The following is a 27508-nucleotide window of genomic DNA, read 5'->3' on the forward strand; positions in this document are numbered from 1 at the left end:
CCAGCCTCGGGCCAGTCGCCCTGCGGTACACAGCACCGGTGTGGCCTGCGTGTTGCCCGTCTGGCCAGCGGGGGCGCCTTCCTGGAGTCCCAGGAGAGAGCACAGCTGGGGCTACCCCAAGGGCTTTCAGCCTCCTGGAGAATCTCACTGCCTGAAACAGGTGCCGGCTCCTTTATGGGCTTCCTAGCTGGTCTGAACTCTTTGCCTTCCATTCTTGCGAAGACCTGTTTGGGTTTTTTTTGTTGTGTGGTTTTTTTTTGTTTTGTTTTGTTTTTTTAAAGATTTTCTTTATTTGAGAGAGAGAGAGAGTGAGAGAGCGAGCGCGCATGAGCACAGGGAGCTGCAGAGGGAGAGGGAGAAGCAGGCTCCCTTCCCCCGCCCCAGCAGGGAGCCCGATGCAGGGCTCAATCTCAGGACCCTGGAATCATGACCTGAGCTGAAGTCAGACCCTTAACTGACTGAGCTAGGAGGTGCCCCTGTAGTGTTGTTGTTGTTTTTAATACCATCCCTCTTAGAGCTTTTCTGCTTGTCTGTTTCTGACCTGTTGCTTGCTTGGACTTGACTCATGTGTGCTTCTGAGCCCCCACCCCCTGCTGATGTACGACGGGCATGCCGGCAGCCACCACTTACTGTTTGAGGCTCCTGCACATCAAGACTGGTCACGGAGCTACAGCTCACATCGCTTTTCCGCAAGGCCGCAGTGGAGAATGGTGACGATGATGTCATTCTACAAAGCTTTGGGCAACTGGCCCTCGTGCCATGGGAGACGGACATGAAAGGCAATCTCTTCTCTCCTCTCATATTTCAGACTTTAAAACTAAGTGTGTGCAGGCAGGATCCATCACGTTCAACCCTGGTTTCTTTCCTGCATTCTGACTATCACCTCCTGTCTGGTTCCCTGCCTCGGATCTCCTTGTCTTCCAGACATGGTCAGAGCTTGCTTTCTAAAATTCTGATCAAAACGTTTTTCCTTCCTCTAAAGTCTTTCACGGAATCCTCTGGCCTGTAGGATAAAATCAACCCCCTTAGCATATACAGCAGGCCTGTGGCTTCCTCACCTGTTTGCCTCTCTCACGGCGGCTCCCATGATAAGTCCTGCCTCCAGCCAGGCCCGGCCACCTGCAGGATCAGGCTCTCTCTGCTTCCCTGTTTTTGAGCACACACTCACTCACCTCTCTCCGGTCTGCTCCGCCTGATTAATTCATATCAGCCTTCAGGATTCAACTGAGAAGCCCGCTCTTCCTGAAGCCTTTTCAAGCTACCAGGGCTGGTGGTTCATTCCCTGGCCACATGGACGTACGCATGCCATTACTCGCACTTACAACCATCACTCTCCCCTGTCTTAAGTAAGCATCAGGCTGTGGGTCCCCATAGTATCCTGCATTAGCAAGATGTGGGAATTATCTGTGCTGGACAGGGGGTGTGCTGGGGTAAGGGACTGTGGCTGTTTTCACTTGTACCGATGTGGTGCACGGTGTTAGGGATGCTCACTGTGGAGGATCATGAAAGGATTAATTAATCCATACACACACTGAGTGTTCACACACATCGAGAGGTGCGTCCCTAAGAGAAGCTTAATCCAAATCTGAGAGCATTTGCAAGGCATATAGTAGGTGCTTAGTGAATGTCTGTTGAGTCAAAGAAAGAATGAATGCACATACACGCATTCATTCAATTTACCCCAAAATGTACTGAGAAGAGAGCCACAAGAGAACTTCACTTCCTCTTGACTGCAGTGGAAGGAATGTGGGACTGAACAATCAAAGATTAGAGCTTCTCTTCCTGGCTATGTTACCTGAGTGAATCCTTTTACCCCTTTGGTCCTCTGTTTCCTCCCCTATCAACTGAGGTTTTGGAATGCTTATTTATTTATTTATTTAAAGATTTTATTTATTTATTTGACAGAGAACAACAGCAAGAGAGGGAACACAAGCAGGGGGAGAAGGTGAAGGAAAAGCTGCCTTCCCGCTAAGCAGGAAGCCTGATGCAGGGCTCCATCCCAGGACCCTGGGACCACGACCTGAACTGAAGGCAAATGCTTAATGACTGCACCACCCAGGCACCCCTAGAATGAATATTTAATGCCTGTGAACATTCTAGATCCAGTCTTTTTTAGAAGGTCTAAAGTCAAATGACCAGCTGCTCTCTATGAAGTAGAGAGTCTAATTTGGGACTCATTTTTTGTTCTCATTGTGGAGAATGCTCATGACAAGCCCTTAGCAGCGGGCAGAGGGGCAGAGCCAAGACCCTCTTGGACCAGAGTTTCCCCAAATTAGGTAGGAGGAGGCCAAGACCTAGTTGGAAAGCAACCATAGCTAGGGAGTCATGGCCAGGACGAGATGCTCTGAGCAAGGCAGGGGCAGCAGTCATATCCCATGGTAGTCGGAGGTCAAAGCTGGCCAGAGATCACCAGGAATGAAGCCTTGAAGGGGCTTGAGCATATGCTTACAGGGGTGTATTGAAAATGCATTCCCCTCTTAGGCAAGCCTGTGGGAAGAGCTCGGGCAGGTCATTAAGACCAGCTGTCTCCAGTTGTCTGAGGATGGGTCCGCGAAAAAGTCTTTAGATTTAGCCTGTGTCCCTGCAGAGCATAAGATGGAAGCTACGAGGAGGTTAATTTGGGGTTAATAGGGGGGAGAAGAGTTTAATATTGTCCAAATGATAACGAGATGAACTCACTTAGAAAGTGATGTGGTCTCCGTTACTGAAAGAGGTCAGGCGGCAGCTGGGTAATTCCTCTGCAGAGATGTTGTGTTAGAGATTCTTTACTTGTGAAGGTTGGACCAGACGACATTCAGAGTATTTTTTCATTCTGAGAGAGGCTTTGCTTCTCATATCCTTCCCGAATCTTGTTTGGGGACACACTTTCAGATTTCATAGCCCATCCTGCTGTGACATGGTCTCAGCACACCCCACTGTCCCGGTGACCAGCCTCTGGGAACTCTGCAATCTTTGAATGTCCCCCTCAAAGCAGAGCACTCTGGATTGGTCGTGATGGGCCAGGATGTGGCCTGACCAGCGCCTCTGGGGCATTCCACAGTTTTTGAGGGTAGTGGGCATACTCTCTCCTCACTCGGAGCTGAGCTGTGGAAGCAAACTGCAGTGAGCCTCGGCTTCTGGTAGGTCTCGTGCTACTGCAGGTGGTAGACAGACCTCACTTCCTTCTGCCCACTCCTCTCTGCTGGAGTGGACTTCACATGTCTCTGTGATGGATCTTCTCATCCGGACACAGACTCTCAGGCTTGGGGGTTACTTTCTGCACTGGGAATTCCTGTGGCCTTCCATCCGGGCCTTCTTAAGTGCCTCCCATCTCACCCCAGATGTCTTCTTGCTCTGTTTTTGTTCCTGGTCCCCCTTCCTGTTCCTTTCCCATCTCTCCCCTCTCAGCTCTCCATGCCCTCGGAATACTACAACATTTCAACTTGCGCGGTGTTTTTCTTTTCAGATTCTTTGCCTTCTTGGCATCCTGGTGAAAAGGAATGCGGATGGCTTGTCAGTTCCATTGTGCATATGAAGACAAATGCCCAGCGAGGTTAAGTGATGCGCTTAATTTCCTGGCAGGGCCAGAGGGGCAGGAACATGGTCCACCCCCCACCCCCACCCCCCCTCGTCCTGGAGCTCCTGCTGCATTTGCTCATGGCATTAGAGTCCCAAAGAGCATCATGCTATGCTCTGTGTGTGGTCATTGTACCAAAGGAGTTTACCCGGGGTACAATCCCAGGCCTCTAGAGAGTCATAATCGGAGACCACACCGAAGTCAACAAACAAGAGTAAAAAGAATAAAAGAATTTACAGAGTGCTTCATAGTTTTCAGAGACACTTCTGAGTCCTTCCCCTTATGTGATGCTCCCCAAAGCCCTTTGAGGTGGAAGAACTCGGGTGAGCCTCCTTGTGCAGGGGAGGGTCTTGGGTGGAGTCCAGGCCTAAGGCAGGGGGAGGAGGCCCTGGGTAGACACTGGTTCCTGGTGCAAAAATTTTCCCTGTTGTCTTGCTCCATGAAAACCAGGAAAAGGGGATGAGTTGTTTCCCTCTGGTGTCAAAGGCAGTGGAGACCTAAGCTGCAGGGCTAGGGTTCTGGGCTTGGCGGCTGGCCCAAGAAGCAGCCTCAGGCCATGACTGGAGGTGGGAGCTGGGCCGTGTGGCTGGGGTAGGGGCAGTGGGGCAGACTCTGACCCTGGCAATCAGGCTGACTCTGGAAATCCCGCAGACTGGAATATAAGGCCGGGTGGGAAGGGAGAGTGCAGGCTGGGAGGGTTGTTTGGTAAGAAAGGGGTGAGGCGGGCTGCGGAGAGAGATGCCTTCTCAGATCTGGTAGATACATCAGTGGGGATTCTGCCATGCGGACAGGCACTGCTCTCACCAAATGTGAGTCTTGTTATAATCTTGGGGATATTTGGCCATTTCTTCAGCCCGTACCAGCAAGCACCTACTGAACGTGAGAAAATTCCTAACATATTTATAGTTTAGTTCTTCTTACGAGGACTTCCTTTGTATAAGTGTGTATTTATATTATCTGCGTATCGATAGCTCTATCATCACACATAAGTTATTGTGAAGCGCATAACCAAACCATGGGAGTACCAAGTATTTCCCTTCATTTATCATTATGAAACTGAGACCCGAAGAGGTTAATTAGTTTGCTTAAAGCCCCACAATTACTTAGAAGCTGAGCCAAGTTTAAAATCCATGTTTCTTGAACTCTTTTATGGGTGCTTATAACTGCTTTCCCCATGGTAAGCAGTTTCTGACCTTCAAGGTATAAGCTTTGAAGAGACATAGAGAACAACACCTTTGTAATTAATGCTCGGGGTTTTGCTTTATCTTTAAAGGCTGGTAAACCTAAATGCAGAGTCGAACCATAATGTGAGCCCATTTGGTTTCAATCCCGGGGGGCATGGGTATGGTTGTTATTCACTTTTTAAGTCAACCAGAAACAAGTCATCTTCCTAGATTTGGAATTAACTTCCGTGCTCTGGTGCATCCTGACCTGTGGCCCAGTGGAGCAGTCCAGCAGGAAGGGAGCATTGGGCTTCCTTGGCAGAGTGTCTGTGGATGAGAGGGAAAGGGTCCTGGTCAAGCCAGCCTGGCTGCTCCTGTAGTGAAGGAAGGTCGCTATCCTAAAGCTTCCAGGGCTCCGATCTGTGACTCAGCTCCCTTCCCAGTCCCCTGCAGCCTGTTAGGGTATAGATCTGAGTCCCTCCAACCCATCCTGCTCCTACCATGGGCACAGGAGGCTCTACTGCCCTGGGCCCTGGGAACCGAGCTTGAGGAGCTGAGCAGGGCAGATCCCGGAGATACCTCGTCCTATTGGCTCAGCCTGATACCCAACACGCCCTTCCCAAAGGCCCGGCCTCCCTCAGGTGGAAGTCCAGGGCTGCCTGGGTCAGGGTGGGGCTTCGACAGAGATCCTGTACTTCCTGGGAAGCCAGGCCCTGGCTGTGGAATTTTCCCTGTCAGATCATCCTGCTGCTGCTACCTCCCCCTTCCCGTTCCAGCCAGAAGCAGCCTTTCTGCATTTTCTCTGGCCCAGTTCTTGGCCTGCAGAGAGCCCATCAGAAACTCTGATAAGGCCCAGAACCTGGCTTCAGTGTCAGAACATTTTTCACTTATCCACCAAATGTTTATTGGCCTATCAGCCTGTGCCGGGGCATGGGGGGGCGGGGGGTGTGCATGCCCAGCCTAGAATGGAGACCCCAGGAGACACCCAGCCTGCTGTGGTGAGTGCTACTGGGAATTGCAGCCTGGATTCCTGGCTGGTCACCTACTCTGGAGGTTAGTGCCCTGTGCCGTGTGTTTGTTTCCAACTTTCCAGCTCCTGACGTCTGCCTTCGGAGGCTTGCTCTGCTGGGCCATGGTTGCTTGCCCACTGCCCCACGTATGTATTGCTGTTGAAGCACCACTTCAGATCCATGCATTGATGGATGCATAGATACACAGCCTTGGGTATACAGTTTTGGAGGAAGGAAATTCTGGCATATATTTCAACATGGATGAACCTTGAAGACATTGTATAAAGTAAAATAAACCAGTCACAAACAGGACAAATAGTGTACAATTCCCCTTCCATGAGGTCCTTAGAGTAGTCAGATTCACAGAGACAGAAGGTCGAAAGGTGACTGCCAGGGCCTGGGGTGGGGCATGCACAGGTCATGTTTAATGGGGACAGACTCTCAATCTGGGAAGATGGAATGTTCTGGAGATGGATGGTCATGATGGTTGCACAATCATGAGGTTGACTGTACTTGATACCACAGAACTGTGCTCTTTAAACTGGTTAGAAGGGTAGCTTTTATGTGAATGTTCGTTTTACCACACAAAAAAGTGTAGAGGCTTAGAATTGCAATTTCATATTCTCTCTCCTGGTTCTCTGGGTTGACTGGGCTCAGCTGGGTGGTTCTTGCTTAGAGCGTCTCATGTAGTTGTAGTCAGATGGCGACCGAGGCTGGAGTCACTGAAAACTCAAGTGGCTGGTTGTCCAATGTGGCATCTCAGTGTGGCTCCCCTACCTAGTCTGTGCTTCATTTGTGGGGGCTCAGGGCTCCCACAAAGGAGGAAGGGCAGTTTCTAGGTCATTTCAGGCCATGGCCAGAATTGTCACAGCGTCACTTTTACCACACTGTATTGGTCTGAGCAGTGACAGGCCCACTCAGATCCAAGGGAAGGGGAAATAGAGCTTCCCTGGCTCCATGGCATTCCAGAAAAGCATTAGATGGGGGATATTGTTGTGGCCATCTTTGGAAAGCTTCTATCCTGAAGCATGGTTGCAGGAGTCCTAAAGAGTTTGGATAGGAAGGGGTCTTCAGGGAGGCCCATACTTCTCTGCCGATCTCTTTTGTTGGAGAATTCATCTGGTTAGATTGTTAGAGTTTGAATCTTCATAAATGGTTAGGACTTTTAGAAACTTTTAGAAACTTGCCAGCAATGACTTGTTTTAACTTACCGAGACAGAATGAAGCGGAACGGGCACAAAACCTCCCAAGCACCAGCCTCCTGGCTTCCAGGCTGGGCAAATGGCTGTAGGGACCTCAGCCAGAGGGACGTCTCTTGCTGTGAGCAGTAGTAGGAGGGGCTGGTGGAGAGATGGTATTGCGAGAGAGGCCCAGGGGGTATCCAGTGGAGGCCTGCCTGCATCTTGGAACTGGGTGAGCCCCCTGTGCTGGGCTGGACCTGTCAGGAGCTTGTGCTCCTTGCTAGGCAGCAATATACAGAGGCACCTGGGGGGCTCTGTGAGGACACTGGGTGGTGGTCATTTGAATGGAGACCCAGAGTCGAGATGAAGGAGGCCATTCTGCTACATGCTCAAGCACCCAGGCTGATAGGTAGATGTAGTTAAGTTTTTTTTTTTTTAAGTTTATTTATTAAGTAATCTCTACACCCAACATAGGGCTTGAACTCAGAACCCTGAGATCAAGAGTCTCATGCTCTTCTCAGTGAGCCAGCCAGGTGCCCCATGATCTGTAAGTTTGAATATAATCTACCGCCCCTCGTTGAGAATGTCAGTGGACAGATCTGTTCATTCCCATCTACTTACTTGTTTCTAATTAGACTTTGCTGTAAGTGCAGAATTCTTTGTGAAAGCATCTAGTGACCTCTGAAATGCAGTAAAGTTCACAAATATTTTGCATGCACTCCCCGCAGACCGAGAGACACAAATATTATTTTTGAGAGAGATGTCTGCATTTGAGACTAAGAGCCCAAGTAAATGTTGACCTTCTGTACTTGTTACATAAGTAATTTTTAAGTGATTTTTAAAATCTTAGAATTGCTCCAGGGCGCCTGTGGCTCTCTCAGTTAAGTCTCTGCCTTTGGCTCAAGTCATGATCTCCGGGACCTAGGATGAGTCTGGTGTCCAGCTTTCTGCTCAGCAGGGAGCCTGCGTCTCCCTCTGCCCCTCCCCCTTGGTCGTGTTCTCTCTTTCTCAAATAAATAAAAACTTGAAGGAAAAAAAAACAATTGCTTGGACTTTTACATATGTATACACATGTACATTTGTGGAATTCCTGGGAGTATGAGGGTTGAGCAGATGTGCTTTGGTTCCGTGTAAGTCAATGGTTCCTGCCTGTGTATTTGCAGTGATGTGGATGTTTCCAGGTCAGCTTGCTGGTCAGCAGCAGTCCAGGGCAGACCATTGATAAACCAAAATGTGTTTGATCTGAGACTCGCACACAGCCCGGATCACCACTGACGTCACCTCTGGCTTATGATGTCTCTGCTGACATCACCCCTGGCTTATGATCCAGTTTGGGGATACCTGTGCCTAACACACCCCTGGCTTATGGTCCAGTTTAGGGAGACCTGTGCCTAACTGGGTTTCTGTCTGCTCAGTGGGGTGGATGAGGCCGGCGGGAGGCTGTCCCTTAGCTGGTGTTAACTGGCACATGACAAGAATGCATAGAAACATGGGCAGCGGGTTTGGTCTCTGTGCCTCATCTGTTGCCTGGTGGCTCTGTCCTAGCAGATGTCCCATCCCCAGGGAGTCTCCCTGCCGCCCCCCCCCCCCCCCCCCCCCCCCCAGCCAGGGCTATCCTCTCCCAAAGCCCCAGGGCTCTTTAGCTTAGGAGGATGAGCACTTTTGTCTTTCATTTGTTGTTTCCTCTGGTCTTTACTACCCCATTATAAGCACCTTAGGAGCAGAAATCTAGTGATAACGGCCTCTGTTTAGGCACCTGCCATCCTACAGACGTGACTTTATTTAGTGTCACTAGAGGCCTGGCTCAGTTTGCTCCAGCTGCCATGACAGGAAACCCCAGCCTCTCGGGCTTAAGCTGCAGAAATGTATTTGTCGCAGGTCTGGAGGCTGGAAATCCAAGAGCAAGGTGTTGGCAGGTTTGCTTGCTTCCGAGTCTCCTCCTTTCCTGTGTCCTTACGTGGCCTTTTCTCTGTGTCTGCTTCTCTGGTGTCTGTGTCCTGACTTCTTTCGAGGACAGTGGTCAGGCTGTCTCAGGGCCTCCCCTGGTGGCCTCATTTCCACAGAATCAACTCTTCAGAGGCCCTCCCTCTAACTACCATGGGGGATTAGGGCTGAATTGGGGGGAGGGCACGTATCAGCCCAAAGCCAACACTAGAAGTTAACTCCTATTATTTCTTTATTCACACCTGAAGAAACAGAAGCTCAGGGAATTCACACCACCTGCCCCCTGTCACACACTGGTCAGTGGTGGGGCTAGGAGTCACACACCATCTCTCTAACTTCCAGAGCCTTCTTTCCCCACCACACAAGTCAGGTCTTCCTGGTTTCTGCTGTCTGCCTGGTGTTTCACCCAGGACCCAGGCCTTAGAAGACAAGGTAACTATTTGCTGAGTGAATGTGCAGGGGGCTGGGGCCCACACATTTGGCAGAAGGGCCCCAGAGCCCAGCAGCCAAGGATCAAGGTCCTGGGTCTCTCCCAGCAGGTGATGGTCCTTAACTTGTCAGACCATTCCAGTTGGGGGGCATGATGGGCAGGTGGGAGGGACTCACGTTCTAAATCATTAAATATCCTTTCTGAGCCATTTAGCTACAGCTTCTTCTGAAAACACTCAAAGTAATTACATGGTAATTAAGAGAAATTACTTGACCAATTTTCATAGCAGAGTGGTTGCTGTTGGTCCCTCCTCTCCCTTTAAATATTTAAGTCCGAGAGAGATTCTCTTTAGAGTCCTTTAAACTTCCATTGCTTTCTGCTTATCTTCAGGAGGGCCCCTGGGCCTGCAGAGAAGAGGGGAAGGAGATTTGCATGTTTAAGATGTGTGATCTGAGCCAGGGCCCCCTCTGCTGACTTTATCCCACATCTTTTTCATGGTTCCCTTTGAGAATGCAGAATCAAAATCTGGGAGCCACCCCCTGCAGTCACCACGGTGCCCTGCACCCCCGCCCAGCCCTGGGGGCCCCTCGGGAGATAATGCCCTTTCTCATCTCCTACTCTTGAGTGCCTTGCTCTTCCCACTGGAGAGCCCACAGGAATATAAATACCAGAAGGCAGCCCTGAAAGCAGGCCTTGTTTGCCAGCCCTCTACTGCACGAAGGCTGGCTTGTCTGCCTCCTTCCCCTGGCCCGTGGCGGGCTGAATATTTTGGAGAGTGGGATGTCCTAGGGCCCTTTAGCGGAGATAGGGTTCAAAGAGGGGGGCTGTTACTAGGGCTGACAGGAACCAGTCCACCTGGGAGACAACACTATCCCATAGCTGCAGAAACCCAGGAACTGGGGGCTGGGGGTCTGGATGGCCAAGACAGGGACCCCTGAGCCCAGCTTCTCCTTGTGGGCCCTAGCATCCATGTTCCCTTTGCTTCCATACGGTCAGCCTGGCCTCACCCCCACGCACTGCTGAAATTGCACCCACCCCGTCACTGCTGACCTGGTCACTAAACCCGGAGGCCTCTCATCTTGGCTGTCCCTACCCTCTGTTGCTCTTCAAGGCCCCAGGAGCACATTTTTTCCTGCCTTGGGGGTTTCGGTACCTCCTAGTTTTGCCTTGGCCTCTTGGATGTGTCTCACTTTCTCCCTTTTTTTTTTAATGCCTCCTAGAAAGTGACCAGTCCTCAGCTTTGGACGCCTTGTGGCCTCCCCTGTTCTCTCCTGCCTTCGGCTCTCATCTAGCCTAGGAAGACACCCAGCTCTTCATGGGTAGCCCCTGGTTTTCTCTCCAAGTGCTGTCTTGTGTTTCTAGTTCCTTGCTAGATATTTCCACTTGGATGCCCCTCAGACTGGACTGATATGTGTGGCCCTGTCTTCTTCCTGCTTCTCCGGTGGCTTCTTGTTTCTCAGTGCCATACTCCCCCCTTTTTCTCTGTTTTCTAGATCATGTCCAAGTCCTCTCAAGAAGACTTCTTTCCTGTTGTGATTCCTGCCCTGGTATCAGTGTGATGCAGTGGAAAGAGCATGAGATTTGGGGTCCAAACAGGGTTCGATTCTGATAGCACCTTTTTCTGGTGCCACCTCAAGCATGTTTCCCAACTTAAGCGTCCAATTCATTGTCTACAAAGTAGACACACACAGAAGGGTGGGACGCCTTGTGTGGCATACTCCCTCTCCGACCTTCTCAACAAGGAGCGGAGTTTCTCAACCCTGGTACGACTGATCTTTGGGGTCGGATCACTCTTCATTGTGGGGGCTCTGCTGTACATGGAGGGGTGGTTAGCAGCACCCCCGCCCCCTCCCCCACTAGGTGCCAGGAGTACCTCCTACTGCACCGTGTGACAACTCAGTGTGTCTGGGGACACTGCCAGGTGTTCCCCTGGTTAGTAAAGTCATTCCCTGTGGGGATCCAGCCAGACAGAGCCAGGCCGAGTCTTGGGTGTGGGTGACGTACGTGGTCCCAGGTTTCTACCGTACAGTGGTCAGCCCCACGTAAAGAAGGACCACGTCATTTTTGAGCAGTCTTTTCTCTGATTACTTTCAACATCTCAAGGTGCTGTGTCGACTTGCTTAAGCAGTGCGTTTCGTTTCACAGCTCAGTTTGGCACCTTGGTTTTCTCTTGCCGGACAAGGGGAGATTGTCCAGGTTAGACAGGAATCCTGGGACCCTCGCCGGTGTCCCCTGCAGGCCTGACACGGCCTGCTTTTCGGCAGGGGGCTGCTAGCAACGGTCAGTGCTGAGTCAAGAACCCCTCACTTGTAAGCACTGTGGTACCATCTTTTTGAGTGCCTATGAAGTAGCATTTTACTTACTAACTTAGCATTAACTTATTTGGACCTTAGGAAGTAGGTGTCATTCATTTTCACTTTATAGATGAGTACGTTGAGGATGTTAAGTAACACGCCTCGGGGCCCATAAGCAGAGGAAGCGAGCTAAGAGGCCAGGTGACTTGTACCTGAGAGGCTATGAGCTAGACTTCTGTGCTCTCCTGCCTTTGTGGGTTGGGCCTTTGCTGTGGCTAAAGGACAGGAGCCCATGAAGGAGGAGCGTCTTTTAACTGTGGCTCAAGAGGTCCCTGTCACACCATCTGCAGGTCCTCAGGACCGAGAGCAGCCGTTTAGGCCAGGCAGACGGCTGGTTGAGACCAAGTCCCAGCCCTGTGTCCGGCACCTGGAAGACTCTCATTCTGGTGGTTTCCTTCCTTCACACCTTGGACAAGACTCGGCTATGGAATGTGCTGGGTGCTCACTCTTCCCTGAGAGAACAGCCCAAGAATTCAGCGCCATTCGCGAAGGTGGCAGATGAGAGGCTGAGCCCCGCCCTGTAGCCCCATACAGTGTCCTCCCTGACCCTCTGTAGTGGGAGAGCAGGGTAGGTGGAGGCACGGTCATGTGCCAGGCAGAATGGACACCCAGTTCTAGAAAAGGGTTTGTAGCAGGTCTACCTATGCTAAAGCAAACTGCAGAGTCTGAGCATTTTCCTTTCTTCCTGACTAGAGAGAGGAAGGTTGGAATGAGGAGACAAAGGAAAGCAAAGGAGGGAGAGAAAGAGAGTAGATACACCGAGTACTCGTTATGTGGCAATTTATATATGAGGCAAATATTACCATTTTACAGATGAAGAAACTAGGCTCAGAGACCTCGCCTTAGCAGGTTTCCATAGCATTTGTAACATGGACATGAACATGGTGTGCCGACTCCATAACCATGTTATGGTAAGAGGTATGACATTCGGAAATGAGCATGGCCCTCCCAGACCCAAATCTTTGGGTTCATTCCTGGGACGAGTCCGTTTGGGTTGGTGTCCGTTTATACAGCTCTCTACATTTAGAAAATGGAGCAGATTATTAAAAGAAGGTTAACAAAAGAGCCGGGACCCAAATTTGTCCTGGAGAAGTGGAGGTTAAATCCATAGGGGAGCCGTGGCGCAAGGGCGCTGAGCTGGAACCAGCACAGATAGCATTTGAAGGCACGGATAGGTTGGGCTGCAGTTCAGTATTTTACAAATGGTATTTCCTGTCACAGAGCTGAACTAAACAGCACACATGGTTGTGATTAAGTAGGACGGGCTGCGGACCGTCTGTGGTAACCATGCAGGCACTCCACGTAGCGGGGGCTTCTGCGACCTAAGGTGAGGGTGCATGCTGCAAGGGTTTTCGCCACACCGAAGGCTTTCTGTTGCCTTCGGATCCTTTGGTTTCAAAAGTTTAGATGCCCCTTTAAAGGGAAAAATTCTATAGGAAAGATATTTTAAACCCTCACGTAGCAAACCTTCACTGATGCATTCTGCACGCAGGGCCGTCCCTGACTTTGGCTTTGTTTCCCGGACGTATGTCCCAGAATGGCAAGGAGGGTAACTAGATCTCAGACCTCCAACCAAACAAGAACCACAGGGAGGCTTTGCAAACACGGCCCCCGTCTGGCTCCAGTGCTGTGGTGGAGGAGTCCAGCCTTGGGACAGTCAGAGAATTCCTTCTTTGGGGGACAGCCAATGGAACCACACAGATACTGGCATGAAGACATTCTTTCTCTAGATTATGCGGCATTGTTGTGTGGCGCAGAAAAGGCACAGGCATAAAAGGACTAAGTCCAGCCCTTTGCAAAGGCAGGAGCATTGCTGAGGGTCCAGATGTGATCATGAGGCTCGAGTAGGTGTCAGCCTGATGGTGAGAGTTGGGTGGAACTAACAGCAGGAGGTGACTGCTAGGTGCCTATGATGCTTTCCTGAGCAGGACACCCCTTCCACGCCCGTCCTCCCGCAGCATCTGGGAGTTACAGAGAAGCCAGAGCTGACTCTGGGACCATCTGAGACCATCTGAGAGAGTGTTGTTCTCCCCAAGTGGGGATGGTCTTCAGCTGCAGATGAACAGGAGTGCTGATTCGACCACCAGATGCATCTAATTTGATTTGGATCATCTGCAGGAAAAGGTAGAGCTTCACATCTACGCTCTGACTGGTTTCTGAAGAGAAGCGAGGGAGATCTGCAAAGAACAGCAGGAATAGACCCTGGAGAGCAGAGCGGGTAGGGTGGCATAGGAGCACAATGTGGGGCGTTGCATGAAGTTTGGGGAATTCAGCAGAATACACCAAGACAGCCCTAGTACTGGAAGAGAGGGTGGCAGCTGAGGGTGTGTGTTGGGCTGCAAGGCTGGAAAACCCTTCATCGCTCAAGGTGATGCAGTCGAGAAGGGACAGGAGCTAGGACAGGCTGAGTTATGAAAGCCACTCTCAGAATTGACCCAAATTGCTGCCGAGCTGTTGTCCTTGAGCAGTCATGGGGAAAACTGTCTCCGAGTTTGTCTTTCCCTCAGCCTCCTGTCCCGGTGGCCGATATGTGTTGCGGGCTTTATGAAGAACTCGCCTCTTTCAGGTGAGAACAGCACGTTTGCATCTTGGAGAGTTCCTGGCTCCAGGAGCCCTCCGTAGTGAAAGGGAGAATAGTGGGAAGTGTTCGGAAATGAGAATTAGGACACCAACACCAGCAGGTCGCTGGATCTCTTTGGACCTCTTGGGTGGTGGGTGGAATGGAGCATGGGCTCTGGGATCAGACAGATCTGCCTCTGTTAGGCTGGGTGACTTTAGGCAAGTAGCTTAACTTCTCTGAACCTTATTTTCCTCTTTTACAAAATGATATTATTACCTAATGGGGTTGTGAGGATGAAATGCACACACAGCTGTTAGCATACTGACAGCACATAGCAAGTATTTGATGTTTGTTAGTGTGGTTAATTGAGCAGAATACCTCCAATTTCTGCCTAACTCTGAAATGCAGTGGTTCTTTGTATTGAGGAGGGCAGTACAGAGATTTCCTTTATGGGAAACTGAAAAGACTATTTAAAATTACTCAATCAAACATGCATTGAACTGCCTGGTGATGTCAGACATTTGTGCACAATGTGGAAAATGCCCTAACAAATGAGACATAGTCCCTCTCTGAAAAAGCTTCACTTTGACTCTCAAAAAATATATGAATTTTTCCTACCACAATTTGATGATTTTCATCCCCAGTTCTTTTTGGTGAGATAATTATTCCATCTAGTGCTACCTTTTCACAAGGCTTATTGCAAGCAATCTGCAATATTTCTAATAATATTTAAGGTGTTGCTATTTTTGAAAGATTTACTTTTTAAAACAATTTAGAAAAGTTCGGAATCTCCATGATATTCTTACAGAAGAGTTCCAGGATGAGCTCTTCAGTGAAAGAAAAAGGGGGAATGCCATGATTGTGTGTAAATGCAGACTTTCTTGTGTTTGCTGTGGCCCGCAGCCTGCCTTTGCTGATCCATCGTTTTGAAAAGTGGGGTTAATTATTTCAGGGTTTCCCTCAGTATTGTGGGGGCTGTTAAACTCTGGGTACATCCAAGACAATGTGCCAGGCCTTGAATGCCACCTGTCACATGTGTTGAGGTAAAAGGTTGAAAACAACTGTTGACCTCTATCACCCTTATTCGCAGTGTGAGTAGGTATGTGGGCTTCCTTTTAATTTGTTCTTGAGTTCAGTGTACTCTGATGCTACTTTGAAAATGGACAGCTCAAAAAGATGTCTAATAGTTTAAAGAGAAGCAAACACTCCTCTAGAAACCTTCAAAATCTGAAGATTGATTTCTAGCAGCATAATACATTTTTCTTTTTTGTCTGTGCCTCACTGGGTCTCCGTGTCTTGCCCTGTCTCTGAATTTTGTCTGACATTGTCTTCCAGGAGTTAGCAGGATAATGCAGACTGACTGAAAACAGACCTCTGGAAGCATTAGGGCATGTGGGGTGGGATGCAATACACAGCAGAGAAAGAACCACAAAATCCAACCAGAGGCACCTCTACTTTGGGGGAAGGCCCCTGGGGATGTCATGTCAGGGACCTTGGATTCCCAGCTCTGCGCTAAGTGGAACCTGGACTTTGGACAGGGGGCCTGGCTACTGTGTCTACTCTGGATTGTGGTGAATTTAAATGAGATGTTTCGGGGCACCTGGGTGGCTCAGTGGGTTGGGCCTCTGCCTTCAGCTCAGGTCATGATCTCAGGGTCCTGGGATCGAGTCCCGCATCGGGCTCTCTGCTCGGCAGGGAGCCTGCTTCCTCCTCTCTCTCTCTCTCTCTCTCTCTCTCTGCCTGCCTCTCTGCCTACTTGTGATCTCTCTCTGTCAAAAAAAAAAAAAAAAAATGAGATGTTCCCTGTGACAGGGCTCTGTAAATGGTAGGACTTCAGGACCTCGGGAGGCACAGACACATATTGAGATCCCGCCCCATTTGCATTGCCGAAAAAATCCTGAGGCTAAGTAGGTGATGCTGCTTGAAGACTTTGGGTTCGAATGTCTTGAAGGAGGTGGGGTGAAGTTGCAGATGACCAAGGCAGGACACGTTCTTGACCTCACTCTGGACTTTCATAACCCTCCCTGAGACCCAGGGGGCCTCAGACGGACTGAGAGGCTCTGGAAAGGATGTGGCCTTCTTTCCCGGCTGAAGGAGGGGGTGAATTAGGAGGGAAGGGAGCAGAAGGAAAGCCTTAGATGGAATCGATTCTAGCTGTTGACTTTGGGAAAGATGGTGGGGGCTTTGAGATTAGAATAGAAAGATGAGGTCATATAGAAGAAAGAGGCAGCAGAGGTCAGAGAGAAATGAAATGAGTGTGAAAAGGATTGATAAGGAAGGGCAGCAAGAAGAATACAGGGAAACACACCGGCCCTTGACCTTGGGGAGCCAGACTCTTAGCCTCTCATTCCAGGAGCTGCCTTCTAGACACGGACAAAGATTTGGGCTCCTCTTGGGCATGATACAGAATCCGGTTTGGTTGTGTTAAACTCACATTACATGTGCTGAGTGCCTCCAGTGGAAGAGCCCTGCAGAAGGGGGCAGAGTACACTCTGCCTAGATTTTGTGTTTAACATAGGGGATTTTTTGCAAGGTGTGCTTTTTAAAGTTCAAGGGTCACTTAACAAGTCATGAAATTGATTTATCTGGTTTATGGAAATTACTTTTGTTCTTTCATAAGAAGCAAAAACTCTGAAGAAGCCAGTATCTGTGCTCGAAATTCTGAAGCTACCAGTGAAAAAGAGATGAAGGAAAATGTTTGGTATAGGTCAGAATAGGATTCCATCTAAAGCAGGCTGATTCTTTCTCTTGGTTTCTTTTAAATAAAGCTGCCTAATATGTAAATATTTACACCCCATATGAAGAGTGATTTTGGCTGGATTCCTTCGGAAGAGGGTAGGATAGGACGGTTAAGAAATCCTGCGGCTGATTTCCTGCCTCAGAGCCTGCAGGCCGTGTCCCCTGGAAACATGGCTCTGCCTGCTTTGAAGGGAAAGTGCTCTGTGGCAGATCTGGCCCAAGGGCAGAGACAGTAAAATGCCCTCCAGAGAGAGCCAGCTGGCCTGGACTGCCGCTCCCTATGTTTGGTGCCCTCAGGAATGTGCGGATTTAGCAAATGACAACACTGAGCGTGCCCTGTCCCCAGTGGAGCCCCAGGCTTGCTCTCTCTATAGAGGCTGGCTCTTTTCCAAGCTTGAAGGATAGCACTGGTTGAGCCCTCATTATTCACGAGGGGAAACGAGCAGGCCTGCTGGAGGGAGACAGATATGCCTTTCTCATGGGCTTTATTCCAGCAGGATTTGAGTTTTCGTATCATGGAGTTTTACTCTATTAGTTTGAGAGTTTGGTCAAAAATCCCAGGGGTAACATAATTACTGCTTTTGAAAAAAATGTCAGTTGGATGTCAGCCACCACAGAAGTATTTCTGAGTGGGAAACGACCCCTAGATGGTTCTCCTCTCATCACTGCAGGTCTGGAGGGGCTTTGCGCACAGCTAGTGGGTGACAGACCAGCGCCCGCTGGGTGCCCAATTCCCAGCTCTGTGCTGTGGCCTGTACAGCTCATTGCCTCCCCTGTCATTAGAATCATCTCAAGAATTCAGGTTGTAGTATTACAGGATGAAGTGACCTGTGCTCAAATTCTGGTTCTTTCCAAACTCAGGTCTATATCTGAGAAAAATGATCACGCAGAAACTTATATAAAAACTTATTATTCATAATAACCAAAAATTAGAAATAAACCAGATGTCCATGGCCTGATAAATGATGGATAAACAAAATGTGGCCTGTCTTCACAATGAAATATTATTCAGCCACCCAAGGGAATGAAGTACTGATACATGTTATAGAGTGAATGAATGTCCAGACCAGGCCAAGTTAAAAAAAAAAGTAGATCAGTAGCTGTCAGGGGCTTAGGTGTGGTGGTGAGGAACATGAGGAGTGACTGCTATTAGCTTTGGACAATGACTCTAAACCCAAGTAATCTCAGTTATAGGGGCAACTGGGTGGCTCAGTCAGTTAAACCACTGCCTTCAGCTCAGGTCATGATCCCAGGGTCCTGGGACCGAGTCCTGCATCGGGCTCCTTGCTCAGCGGGGAGCCTGCTTCTCTCTCTGCCTCTGCCTGCCACTTTGCCTGCTTGTGGTCTCTCTCTCTCTCTGACAAATAAATAAGTAAAATCTTTAAAAAAACAGCAACACATTTTAAAAATGTACAATACACTTTAAAATATGATACTATGGTTTTGATTTGCACCTTCCCTGCTGATTAGTGATGTTGAACATCGTTTCATATACCTGTTGTCCATGTATATGTCTTCTTTGGAGAAATGTCTATTCAAATCTGTTGCCCATACTATTTTACAACAGCTTTCTAGAACTCTCATCTTGCACAGCTAAAACTCTAAAACAGTCACACCCTTTTCCCCTCCTCTCCCTCCTGCCCCCTCTCCCCAGCTCCATCATTCTCCTTTTTGCTTCTGTGCATTTGACTACTGTAGATACCTCATGTAAATGGAATTATATAATACTTGTTTTGGTGACTGGCTTATTTCACTTAGCATAATGCTTTTAAGATTCACTTATGTTGTAGCCTGTGCCAGAATGTCCTTCCTTTTTAAAGGCTGAATAAGATTCTCCATATGCCCATATATCACATTTTCTTCAACCGTTCATCAGACGATGCACATTTGGATTGTTTCCATCTTTTGTCTACTGTGAATAATGCTGAAAGGAAGATGAGAGTGCAGATATGTCTTTGAGATCCTGTTTCAGTTTTGAGGGGTCCAGTTCCTTAAGTGGGATTGCTAGATCATCTACATGGTAGTTCTATTTAATTTGAGGAAACTCTGTGCTGTTTTTCATTTTACATTCCCACCTCATTTTACATTACATTGCACAAGGGTTCTGATTTCTTCATATCCTTGTTGACACTTGTTATTTTGTGTTTTTGCTTTTCTTTTGTTTGGGTGTTTTTTTTTGTTTTTGTTTTTGTTTTTTGTTATGACTGTCCTAGGTATAAGGTGATACTATGGTTTTGATTTGCACTTTCTCTGCTGATTAGTGATGTTGAACATCGTTTCATATACCCGTTGTCCATGTATATGTCTTCTTTGGAGAAATGTCTATTCAAATCTGTTGCCCATTTAAAAAAATTTTGGGGGGGGGTTCTGTTTTTTTGCTATCGAGCAGGCATTCCTTATGTATTTTGAATATTAAACCCTTATCCGATATATGGTTTGCAAATATTTTCTCCCATTCGGTAGGTTGCCCCATCACTGTTATTTCCTTTGCTGTGTAGATTTTGAGTCTGATGTAGTCCGATTTGTCTGCTTTTGCTTTTGCTGCTTGTGCTTTGGTATCCTATCCAGGAATTCATTGCCAAGACCAATGTCATTGAGCTTTTCCCCTATGTTTTCTTACAGGAGTTTTATAGTTTCAGGTTTTATGTTTAAGTCTTTAATCCATTTATAGTTGATTTTTGTGTGTGGTCTAAGATAAGGTTCCATTGTCTTTTTTTTTTTTTTTTTGGCATATGGATATCCAGCTTTCCCAACACAGCTTGTTGAAGACATTGTACTTTTCCTATTGTATAGTCTCGGCATCCTTGTTGAGGATCATTTGATGGTGTGTGTGGGTTTATTTCTAGGCTTAATACTCTGTTCCTCTGGTCTGTATGTCTGCCTTTATGCCAATACCATACTGTTTTGAGTATCATAGCTTTGTAATATGTTTTAAAGTCACCTTTGCTTATCTTTCTCAAGATTATTTTGACTGTTCAAAGACCTTTGAGATTTCATGTGACTTTTTGGATTGTTTTTTCCATTTCTGCAAAAAATGTCATTGGGACTTTAGTAGGGATTGCATTGAATCTGTAGTTTGCTTTGGATAGTACGGACATTTAAACGATATTATTTCTTCCAGTCTGTGAATGTGGGATATCTTTTTATTTGTGTCTTTTTAAATTTCTTCCAGCAATTACTTTGCAGTGTAAAAGTCTTTGCCCCTTTTGTTAAATTTATTTCTAAGTATTTTATTCTTTTTGATGCTATTGTACATGAGATTGTTTTCTTAATTTCCTTTTTGGATTGCTAATTGTTTATGTATAGAAATGTAATTGATTTTTGTTTATTTTGTATCCTGCGACTTTGCTGAATTTGTGTATTACTTCTAACTCTGTGTGTGTGTGTGTGTGTGTGTGTGTGTAATTTTTAGGGTTTTCTATAGATAAGATCATATCACTTGTAAATAGACAAAATATAACTTCTTCCTTTCTGATTTGATGCCTTTTATTTCTTTTTCTTGCCTAATTGCTCATGTTAGGACTTGTAGGACCGTGTTGAGTAGAAGTCGTAAGAATGAACATCCTTACCTTGTTTCTGATATTAGAGGACAAGCTTTTAGTTTTTCACCATTGTGTATGATGTTAATTATGGGCTTTTCATAGATGGCCTTTGTTATTATTTTGAGGTAATTTTCTTCTTCCTAGTTGGTTGGCTGGCTTCTTATTATTGAGTTTTGTCAGGTGCTATATCTGGGCCTATTGAGATGATCATGTGATATGTATCCCTTGTTCTGTGGATGTGGTATATCACTTTGCTTGATTTTCATCTGTTGAACTGTCCTTGCATCCCAGGGATAAATGCCACTTGATAATAGTGTATGATCCTTTTATTTTTTTTATTTTTTATTTTTTTTAAAGATTTTATTTATTAATTTGACAGAGAGAAATCACAAGTAGACAGAGAGGCAGCCAGAGAGAGAGAGAGAGAGAGGGAAGCAGGCTTCCTGCTGAGCAGAGAGCCCGATGCGGGACTCGATCCCAGGACCCTGAGATCATGACCTGAGCCGAAGGCAGCGGCTTAACCCACTGAGCCACCCAGGCGCCCTGTATGATCCTTTTAATCTGCTGTTGAAGTTGACGTACTAGTATTTTATTGAGTATTTTTGCATTTGTATAGTATTTTTCTTTGCTTGTACTATATTTGGCTTAGGTATCAGAGTAAATTTGGTCTCATAAAATGAGTTTGGAAGTGTTCCCTCCTCTTTAGTTTTTTGGACGAGCTTGCGAAGGATTGGTGTTAATTTTTCTTTAAGTGTTCCTAAAGAACACTTTCACTGGTATTCTCCAGTGAAACCATCTGGGCCTGAGCTTTTATTTTTTGGGAGGTTTTGACTACCAATTCAATTTCCTTACTAATTATAGGTCTGTTCAGATTTCCTACTTCTTTATAATTCAGTCATGGTAAGTTGTATGTTTCTAGGAATTTATCTATTTCTTCTAGGTTATCCAACTTGCTGGCACGTAATTGTTCATAGTGGTCCCTTATAGTCACTATTTTATTTCTGTGATATAAGTTTAATGTCACATCTTGCATTTCTGGTTTTGAGTATTTTCTCTTTTTTTCTCAGTCTAGCTAAAGGCTTGTCTTTTTTGCCAATCTTTTACAACAAACCAACTCTAAGTTTCCCTTTTTTTCTACTTTATGTTCTCTTTCATTTATTTCTGCCCTAATGTTATTCTTACTTTTCTTCTCCTAACTTTGGGCTTAGTTTGTTTTTCTTTTTCTAGTTTGTTAAGCTGTAAGCTTAGTTTGTTTATTTGAGACCTTTCTTCTTTTTTAATGTAGGTGTTTACCACTATATACTCTACTGTGTCTGCTGCTTTTGCTACATCTATCAGTTTGGGTATGTTGTGTTTTCACTTTGCTTACCTTGAAATATTTTCTCATTTCCCTTTTGATTTCTCTTTGGCCTATTGGTTGTTCAAGAGTATGGTGTTCAATTTCTACATTTGTGAATTTTCCAGTTTTCTTCATTCTTTCTCCTGTTGATTTCCAGTTTCATTTGGTTGTGTTCAGAAGACACTTGCTATAATTCCCATCTTCTTAAATTTGTTAAGACTTATTTTGTGACCTAACATGTGATCTATCCCAGAGGATATTCTGTGTGTGCTTTGAAGAACAGGTATCCTGCTGCTGTTGTGTGTGGTGTGTTGTCTGTTTGGTCTATTGTGTTGTTCAAGTGCTCTGTTTCCTTATTGATCTTCTATCTGGATGTTCTATCCATTATTGAAGGTGGGGTATTGAAACTCTGATATTATTGTGTTGCTATTACTTCCTTCGGTTTTTTAATGTTTGCTTTATGTATTTGATTGCTCTGATGTTGGCTTATTTATATATACTTGTAATTACTTTATCTTCCTGGTGAGCTGACCCTTTTCAATTAGCAATAATCGCGCCTCGGATAAACCTCATTGGCTACGATACCGCCACTGCGCAAAGCTTTGAGCTGACCCTTTTATCATTATATAATGTCCTGCTTTGTCTCTTGTGACAGCTTTTGACGTAAAATCCATTTTGCCTGATACAGTATGGCCACCCCGCCTGCTCTTGTTTCCGTTTGCATAGAATATCTTTTTACATCCTTTCACTTTCAGCCCAAGTGTGTCCTTAAATCTCAAATGAGTCTCTGGTACACAGCATATGGTTAGATCTTGTTTTGTTGTTGTTGTTGTTAATCCATTTAATCATCAGAAGTGTTACAATTCTTAAGCATTTCTTTTAACTCAGTTAATCTGTAAATCTGGGTGCTTTTATTTTTATTTTTTTATTTAGAACTTCTGTTTGTGACAACAGTTTCTTTTATTTTTATTTTTTCAAGTAAGCTCTATGCCCAACCTGGGGCTTGAACTCACGACTCCAAGATCAAGGGTTGCATGCTATACCAGCTGAGCCAACCAGGCACCTCCCCCACCCCCAATTTCTCTTAAATCTAAGTATTTCTCGGAACTAAAGTAACTTGGATTTCCTCCCCATTCTCATTTAATATTCTTCTTGTCTCTTTCTCCTTTAACAGATACAGCATATCTGATTCATAGACAAGACCACAGTCTGGTTCCAAAGATGTGTTCTGCAAACCCAGGCAACTGGGTCACATTTGATGATGATTCTGCCTTTCAGTCTTCTCAAAAGTCAAAGAATTTACCTCAGGAGAATCAAAGCATCTGTAGGCCCAATGGACTTAAGCTGAACCTTTCTGGTGCTAAGGAATTTCCCAGCGGACCTTCCTCTGCCAACAGTACCCCCCTTTCCTCTCCCATCATAGACTTTTACTTTAGTCCAGGACCTCCGAGTAATTCTCCTCTTTCTACACCTACCAAGGACTTCCCCGGTTTTCCTGGCATCCCCAAAGGAGGGACTCATATGCTTTATCCTATCCCAGAATCATCCTCAAACAGTCCATTTACAGCACCAGGAGCAGGCTCCTCCGTACTGTCGTCTAAACCGACCTGTTTATCCCATGCTTCCTTACCCAGTGACCACTCATGTACACATCCAGCTCCCAAAGTGGGTCTTCCAGATGAAGTTGGCCCTCCCCAGGCTGAAAGCCTAGGGTTCCAAAATGATGCCCCCCAGTTTCAGTATTTTCGGGAGGACTGTGCTTTTTCAAGTCCATTTTGGAAAGATGAAGGCAGTGCTTCCCAGTTTGCCTTTGACCCTTCAGGAAGCAGAAAGATGTACCCATCAAGAGACAAAGAGATGCATCTTGATCAAAAAAGCTTAAATCAGGGTTCATTTAACTACATCTGTGAGAAACTTGAACATCTCCAATCAGCTGGGGACCAAGACTCATATGGAAATTTGTCTATGCAGTGTCTATATGCTGAAGACACCGCCTCTTCCTTTGTCCCCCACACACTTTTCAGGAGTCAGCCAAAACCTGGATGGTCTTTCATGTTGAGAATTCCCGAGAAGAAGAATATGATGTCCTCCCGTCAGTGGGGACCAATTTTTCTAAAAGTCTTACCTGGGGGAATTTTGCAAATGTATTATGAGAAGGGGTTAGAAAAACCATTTAAGGAGTTACAGCTTGATCCACATTGCCGGCTTTCTGAACCCAAAGTTGAGAACTTTAGTGTAGCAGGAAAAATCCATACTGTGAAGATTGAACATGTGTCTTACACAGAAAAAAGGAAATATCACTCTAAGACAGAAGTAGTTCATGAACCAGACATTGACCAGATGCTGAAGTTAGGGTCCACAGAGTACCACGATTTCCTCGACTTCCTGACTACCGTGGAGGAGGAGCTAACAAAGCTGCCACCTGTTTCAAAACCAAAAAAGAACTACGAGGAACAAGAAATTTCCCTGGAAATTGTGGACAACTTTTGGGGGAAAATCACTAAAGAAGAAGGAAAATTGGTTGAAAGCGCTGTCATAACTCAAATCTGTTGCCTCTGCTTTGTGAATGGGAACACAGAATGCTTTTTGACCTTGAATGATCTTGAGCTGCAAAAGCGAAATGAACGCTATTTTGAAAAAGACCCAGAAAAGAAGGGGATTGATATTCTTGACCATCATTTTCATAAGTGTGTGAAAGCACAAGAATTCGAGCAATCAAGAATCATTAAGTTTGTACCGCTGGATGCCTGCCGGTTTGAGCTGATGCGTTTTAAGACTCTGTATAATGGAGAAGATCTTCCCTTTTCCCTCAAGTCCATGGTGGTTGTCCAGGGGGCCTATGTGGAGCTTCAGGCCTTTGTCAACATGGCCTCATTGGCTCAGAGACCATCCTGTGCCAGTGCCTTGAGGTCCTGTGACAATATCATGATACACTTTCCTGTTCCATCACAGTGGATCAAGGCCCTCTGGACCATGAACCTTCAGAGGCAGAAGTCTCTGAAGGCCAAAATGAATCGCCGGGCATGTCTGGGGAATTTACATGAACCTGAATCTGAACCTGTTATACAGGTCACCGTGGGGTCAGCAAAATATGAGAGTGCCTACCGTGCCATCATATGGAAGATAGACCGGCTTCCTGATAAAAATTCAAGTAAATATTCAACACCCTAAGTTGACTTTCTCATGAAGTAGCTTCAGTGTTTTCAACCTCCTCCTTGGGTTGAAACCAGGCTGAGAGAAATGATAACTTCAGTCCCCCGGGGCCATGCTCACAGTCCCTGCTGGGAGGTGCAACATTTAGTGGGCAGTGGATTTAGTGTGTCCTCTGTGCCTATTCCTAGCAGATAAGTTTAACTTAAGAAAAAATTTTTTTAATGCCATAAAAAAATACTCTGAGCTCAGATTTTCTTGTGGATGGTGGCACTGAGGGAGGATTTCTTGCTGGACTTCTTGACATTAGCCACCAACCTCAAATGTTAAAACTTGCTCACAGAGCTTTGATTCCCTAATTAACCTTTAAAGATCTCTCATGCATGAATATACCTGAACGTTTTTGTATTCTCAGCCGGTACCAAGTTCTCCTTCGGTTTTGCTCCCTGCTCTTTGAAATAAGATTGCCTTTCGTTTTTACCCAAATTGATTTCTTTAGCTGGTTTAATTTGGCCATCATGACTAGCTGTTTCAGAATTAAGTAGACACAACCCACGTATTAAAAATTCAGTTCATTTGCAAAATGTTTGCAAAGAAAACAATGAATCTAGAAGTTCAGAACTTTATTTTTATTAATTTTTTAGAGGACTTTATTTATTGATTTGACAGAGAGAGAGAGCATAATAAGGGGGAGTGGCAGGCGGAGGGGGAGGGAGAAGCAGCATCCCCACTGAGCAGGGAGCATCGATCCCAGGACTCTGGGATCATCACCTGAGCTGAAGGCTGACGCTTAACCGACTGAGCCCTAGAAGTCCAGAACTTTAAAAAGACAGTCCTGGCACCACATTTATTTTAGGATAGTAACTTAGTCGTGGGTGTCTATAATAAAGCAAAAAAGGAAATTTTGAAATTAAGGCTGCTCCCTGTTTTAGTTCATTTATTTCTAGTAGAACACTGGGTTATGGAGGGCAGATCTGGGGATCTGAGTTGATGCAGTCACTCATTCAGTCAAACATTTACTGAGCATTTACTATAACCAAGTACCACATCAGGTGCTGGGGCTAAAGAGGAATAAGGTTCCATTCCTCCTAAATAGTTCACAGCTGGTCCACAAACAGCACTGAATTTCGTGTAGGTACAGGCTCTGGGCTTGGTGTATGGGAGACGCAGATGCAAACCTGCTTCCCGCCCTTCAGGAACCTAGCATCCCAGCAGGGGAGGCAGATCTGACAGCAGGCACGTGAATGTGCTGTGGTAGTGTGCTCTGTTATAGTCAGGAACAAACACACAGAGCGGGGATTCCAGAGGAGCGGGGATTCCAGAGAAAGGGGGGATAAACCGCGGGGGACACTTGGAAGTCTTTGTGGAAGAGGGGATGGTTCAGCTTGATGTGGAAGAATTGGTAGGATTCTACCAGGGGTAGAAACAGCAGAAATAGGCCTGTGGGTTGGGGGATCCTAGTTAAGTGTTGGGACTGAGGGAGTGGAAGGGAAATAAACCAGCTCATGAAGGACCATGTGAGCCATGCTTTGGGGTCTGGAGTTCACCAGGCTTCTGGAGTGTTTTCAGGCACCACTGTGACAGAATTATCCCTTGTTTTTGGAAGTTAGGCATACATTGTGGAAAGATTCAGGAGTGCAGACATGGGGAAGCTTGACAGAGAAGCAAGGCCAGTGGCAGTGGGAGCACTAAGAAGGGAGTGAAGGATGGTGAGGAAACTCAGAGGAGGCGCCCTCCAGACAAGAACAGATTATCTGTGGGCACAGGGGACGGGAGGGATGCCAGGAGGTCGGGGGCTCTGGCTTTGCTGACTTGGTGGGCCACAGTGTCATAAGCTGAGATAGCTTGGGATCCTCTCACTACTGGTTTTGAAATCTGTTTCTCTGCTTAGGCAGCACATTGGAGTCCTTAGAATCCTTAGAGCTTTAAAAACATCCCAATGTTTAGGGCCCATCCTGACCATTCAGACTCTGTGGGGTGAGGCCTGTGTATTGGTGCTTGTAAGAGGCCCTCCCACGCAGCCTGGGTTGAGAACTGCTGGCCTGGGAGCTGTGCTGTGAAACCTGTTATTGTCCCCTAGGCACAGGTCATTCCTCCCCGCTCTGTGTACCCTGTGTCTCCTAGAGCTCTTACTACCTCCCCCCTGTATTTACTAGCAGCTGAGCTCACCAAGAACAATTACAAGAGTGGATATTCCCAAAGAGGCTGGCCTTCAGGAATTATTCTGGAAGACAGTCATAGGACCAGGCCTGCACAGAACAATGTTTTACAAGCAGTCCAGTCAATTATACGGTGATACTGCATGGAATAATGCCTTTGGGATCCAGGATGCTTTGTTTGGAGCAGATCTGTGGGCCAAAAGGTCGAAGCAGAAGGCAGAGGACTATGTCCGGTGGAATCTGGGGGCCAGGGAGGGGCTGGGCTAGGGCACCTGGGTTCCTGTGGCCTGTCCTCTGGTTTCCGTATTGTGGGTGGGGAGAGTAATGCAAAGAGGGAGAGGGTGCCTAGCAGTTTGCCCCTGGGGGAGAATGTAGAAAGAG

The 27508-nt window shown here is 46.7% G+C and overlaps 1 protein-coding gene and 1 pseudogene across 4 annotated transcripts in view; one reads left to right on the top strand and one right to left on the bottom strand.

Annotated features, from left to right (window-relative positions):
• STON1 (stonin 1) overlaps positions 1-27508 on the top strand; it is a 53908-nt gene that overhangs the window by 18280 nt on the left and 8120 nt on the right. For 2 of the 4 annotated variants that reach the window (XM_032352058.1, XM_032352057.1), the window contains exon 2: positions 22993-24969. In XM_032352058.1, coding sequence (XP_032207949.1) covers positions 23040-24969 — 1930 coding nt within the window. In that variant the 5' untranslated portion in view covers positions 22993-23039. Of the gene's footprint in view, positions 1-4941; positions 5773-14089; positions 14205-22992; positions 24970-27508 lie in introns of those variants that run through there. The other 2 variants (XM_032352055.1, XM_032352056.1) reach the window with 2 other exon arrangements.
• LOC116596611 lies at positions 22306-22420 on the bottom strand (annotated as a pseudogene).

Source organism: Mustela erminea, chromosome 7 (genome assembly GCF_009829155.1).
Source record: "Mustela erminea isolate mMusErm1 chromosome 7, mMusErm1.Pri, whole genome shotgun sequence".
NCBI classification, from domain to species: Eukaryota; Metazoa; Chordata; class Mammalia; order Carnivora; family Mustelidae; genus Mustela; species Mustela erminea.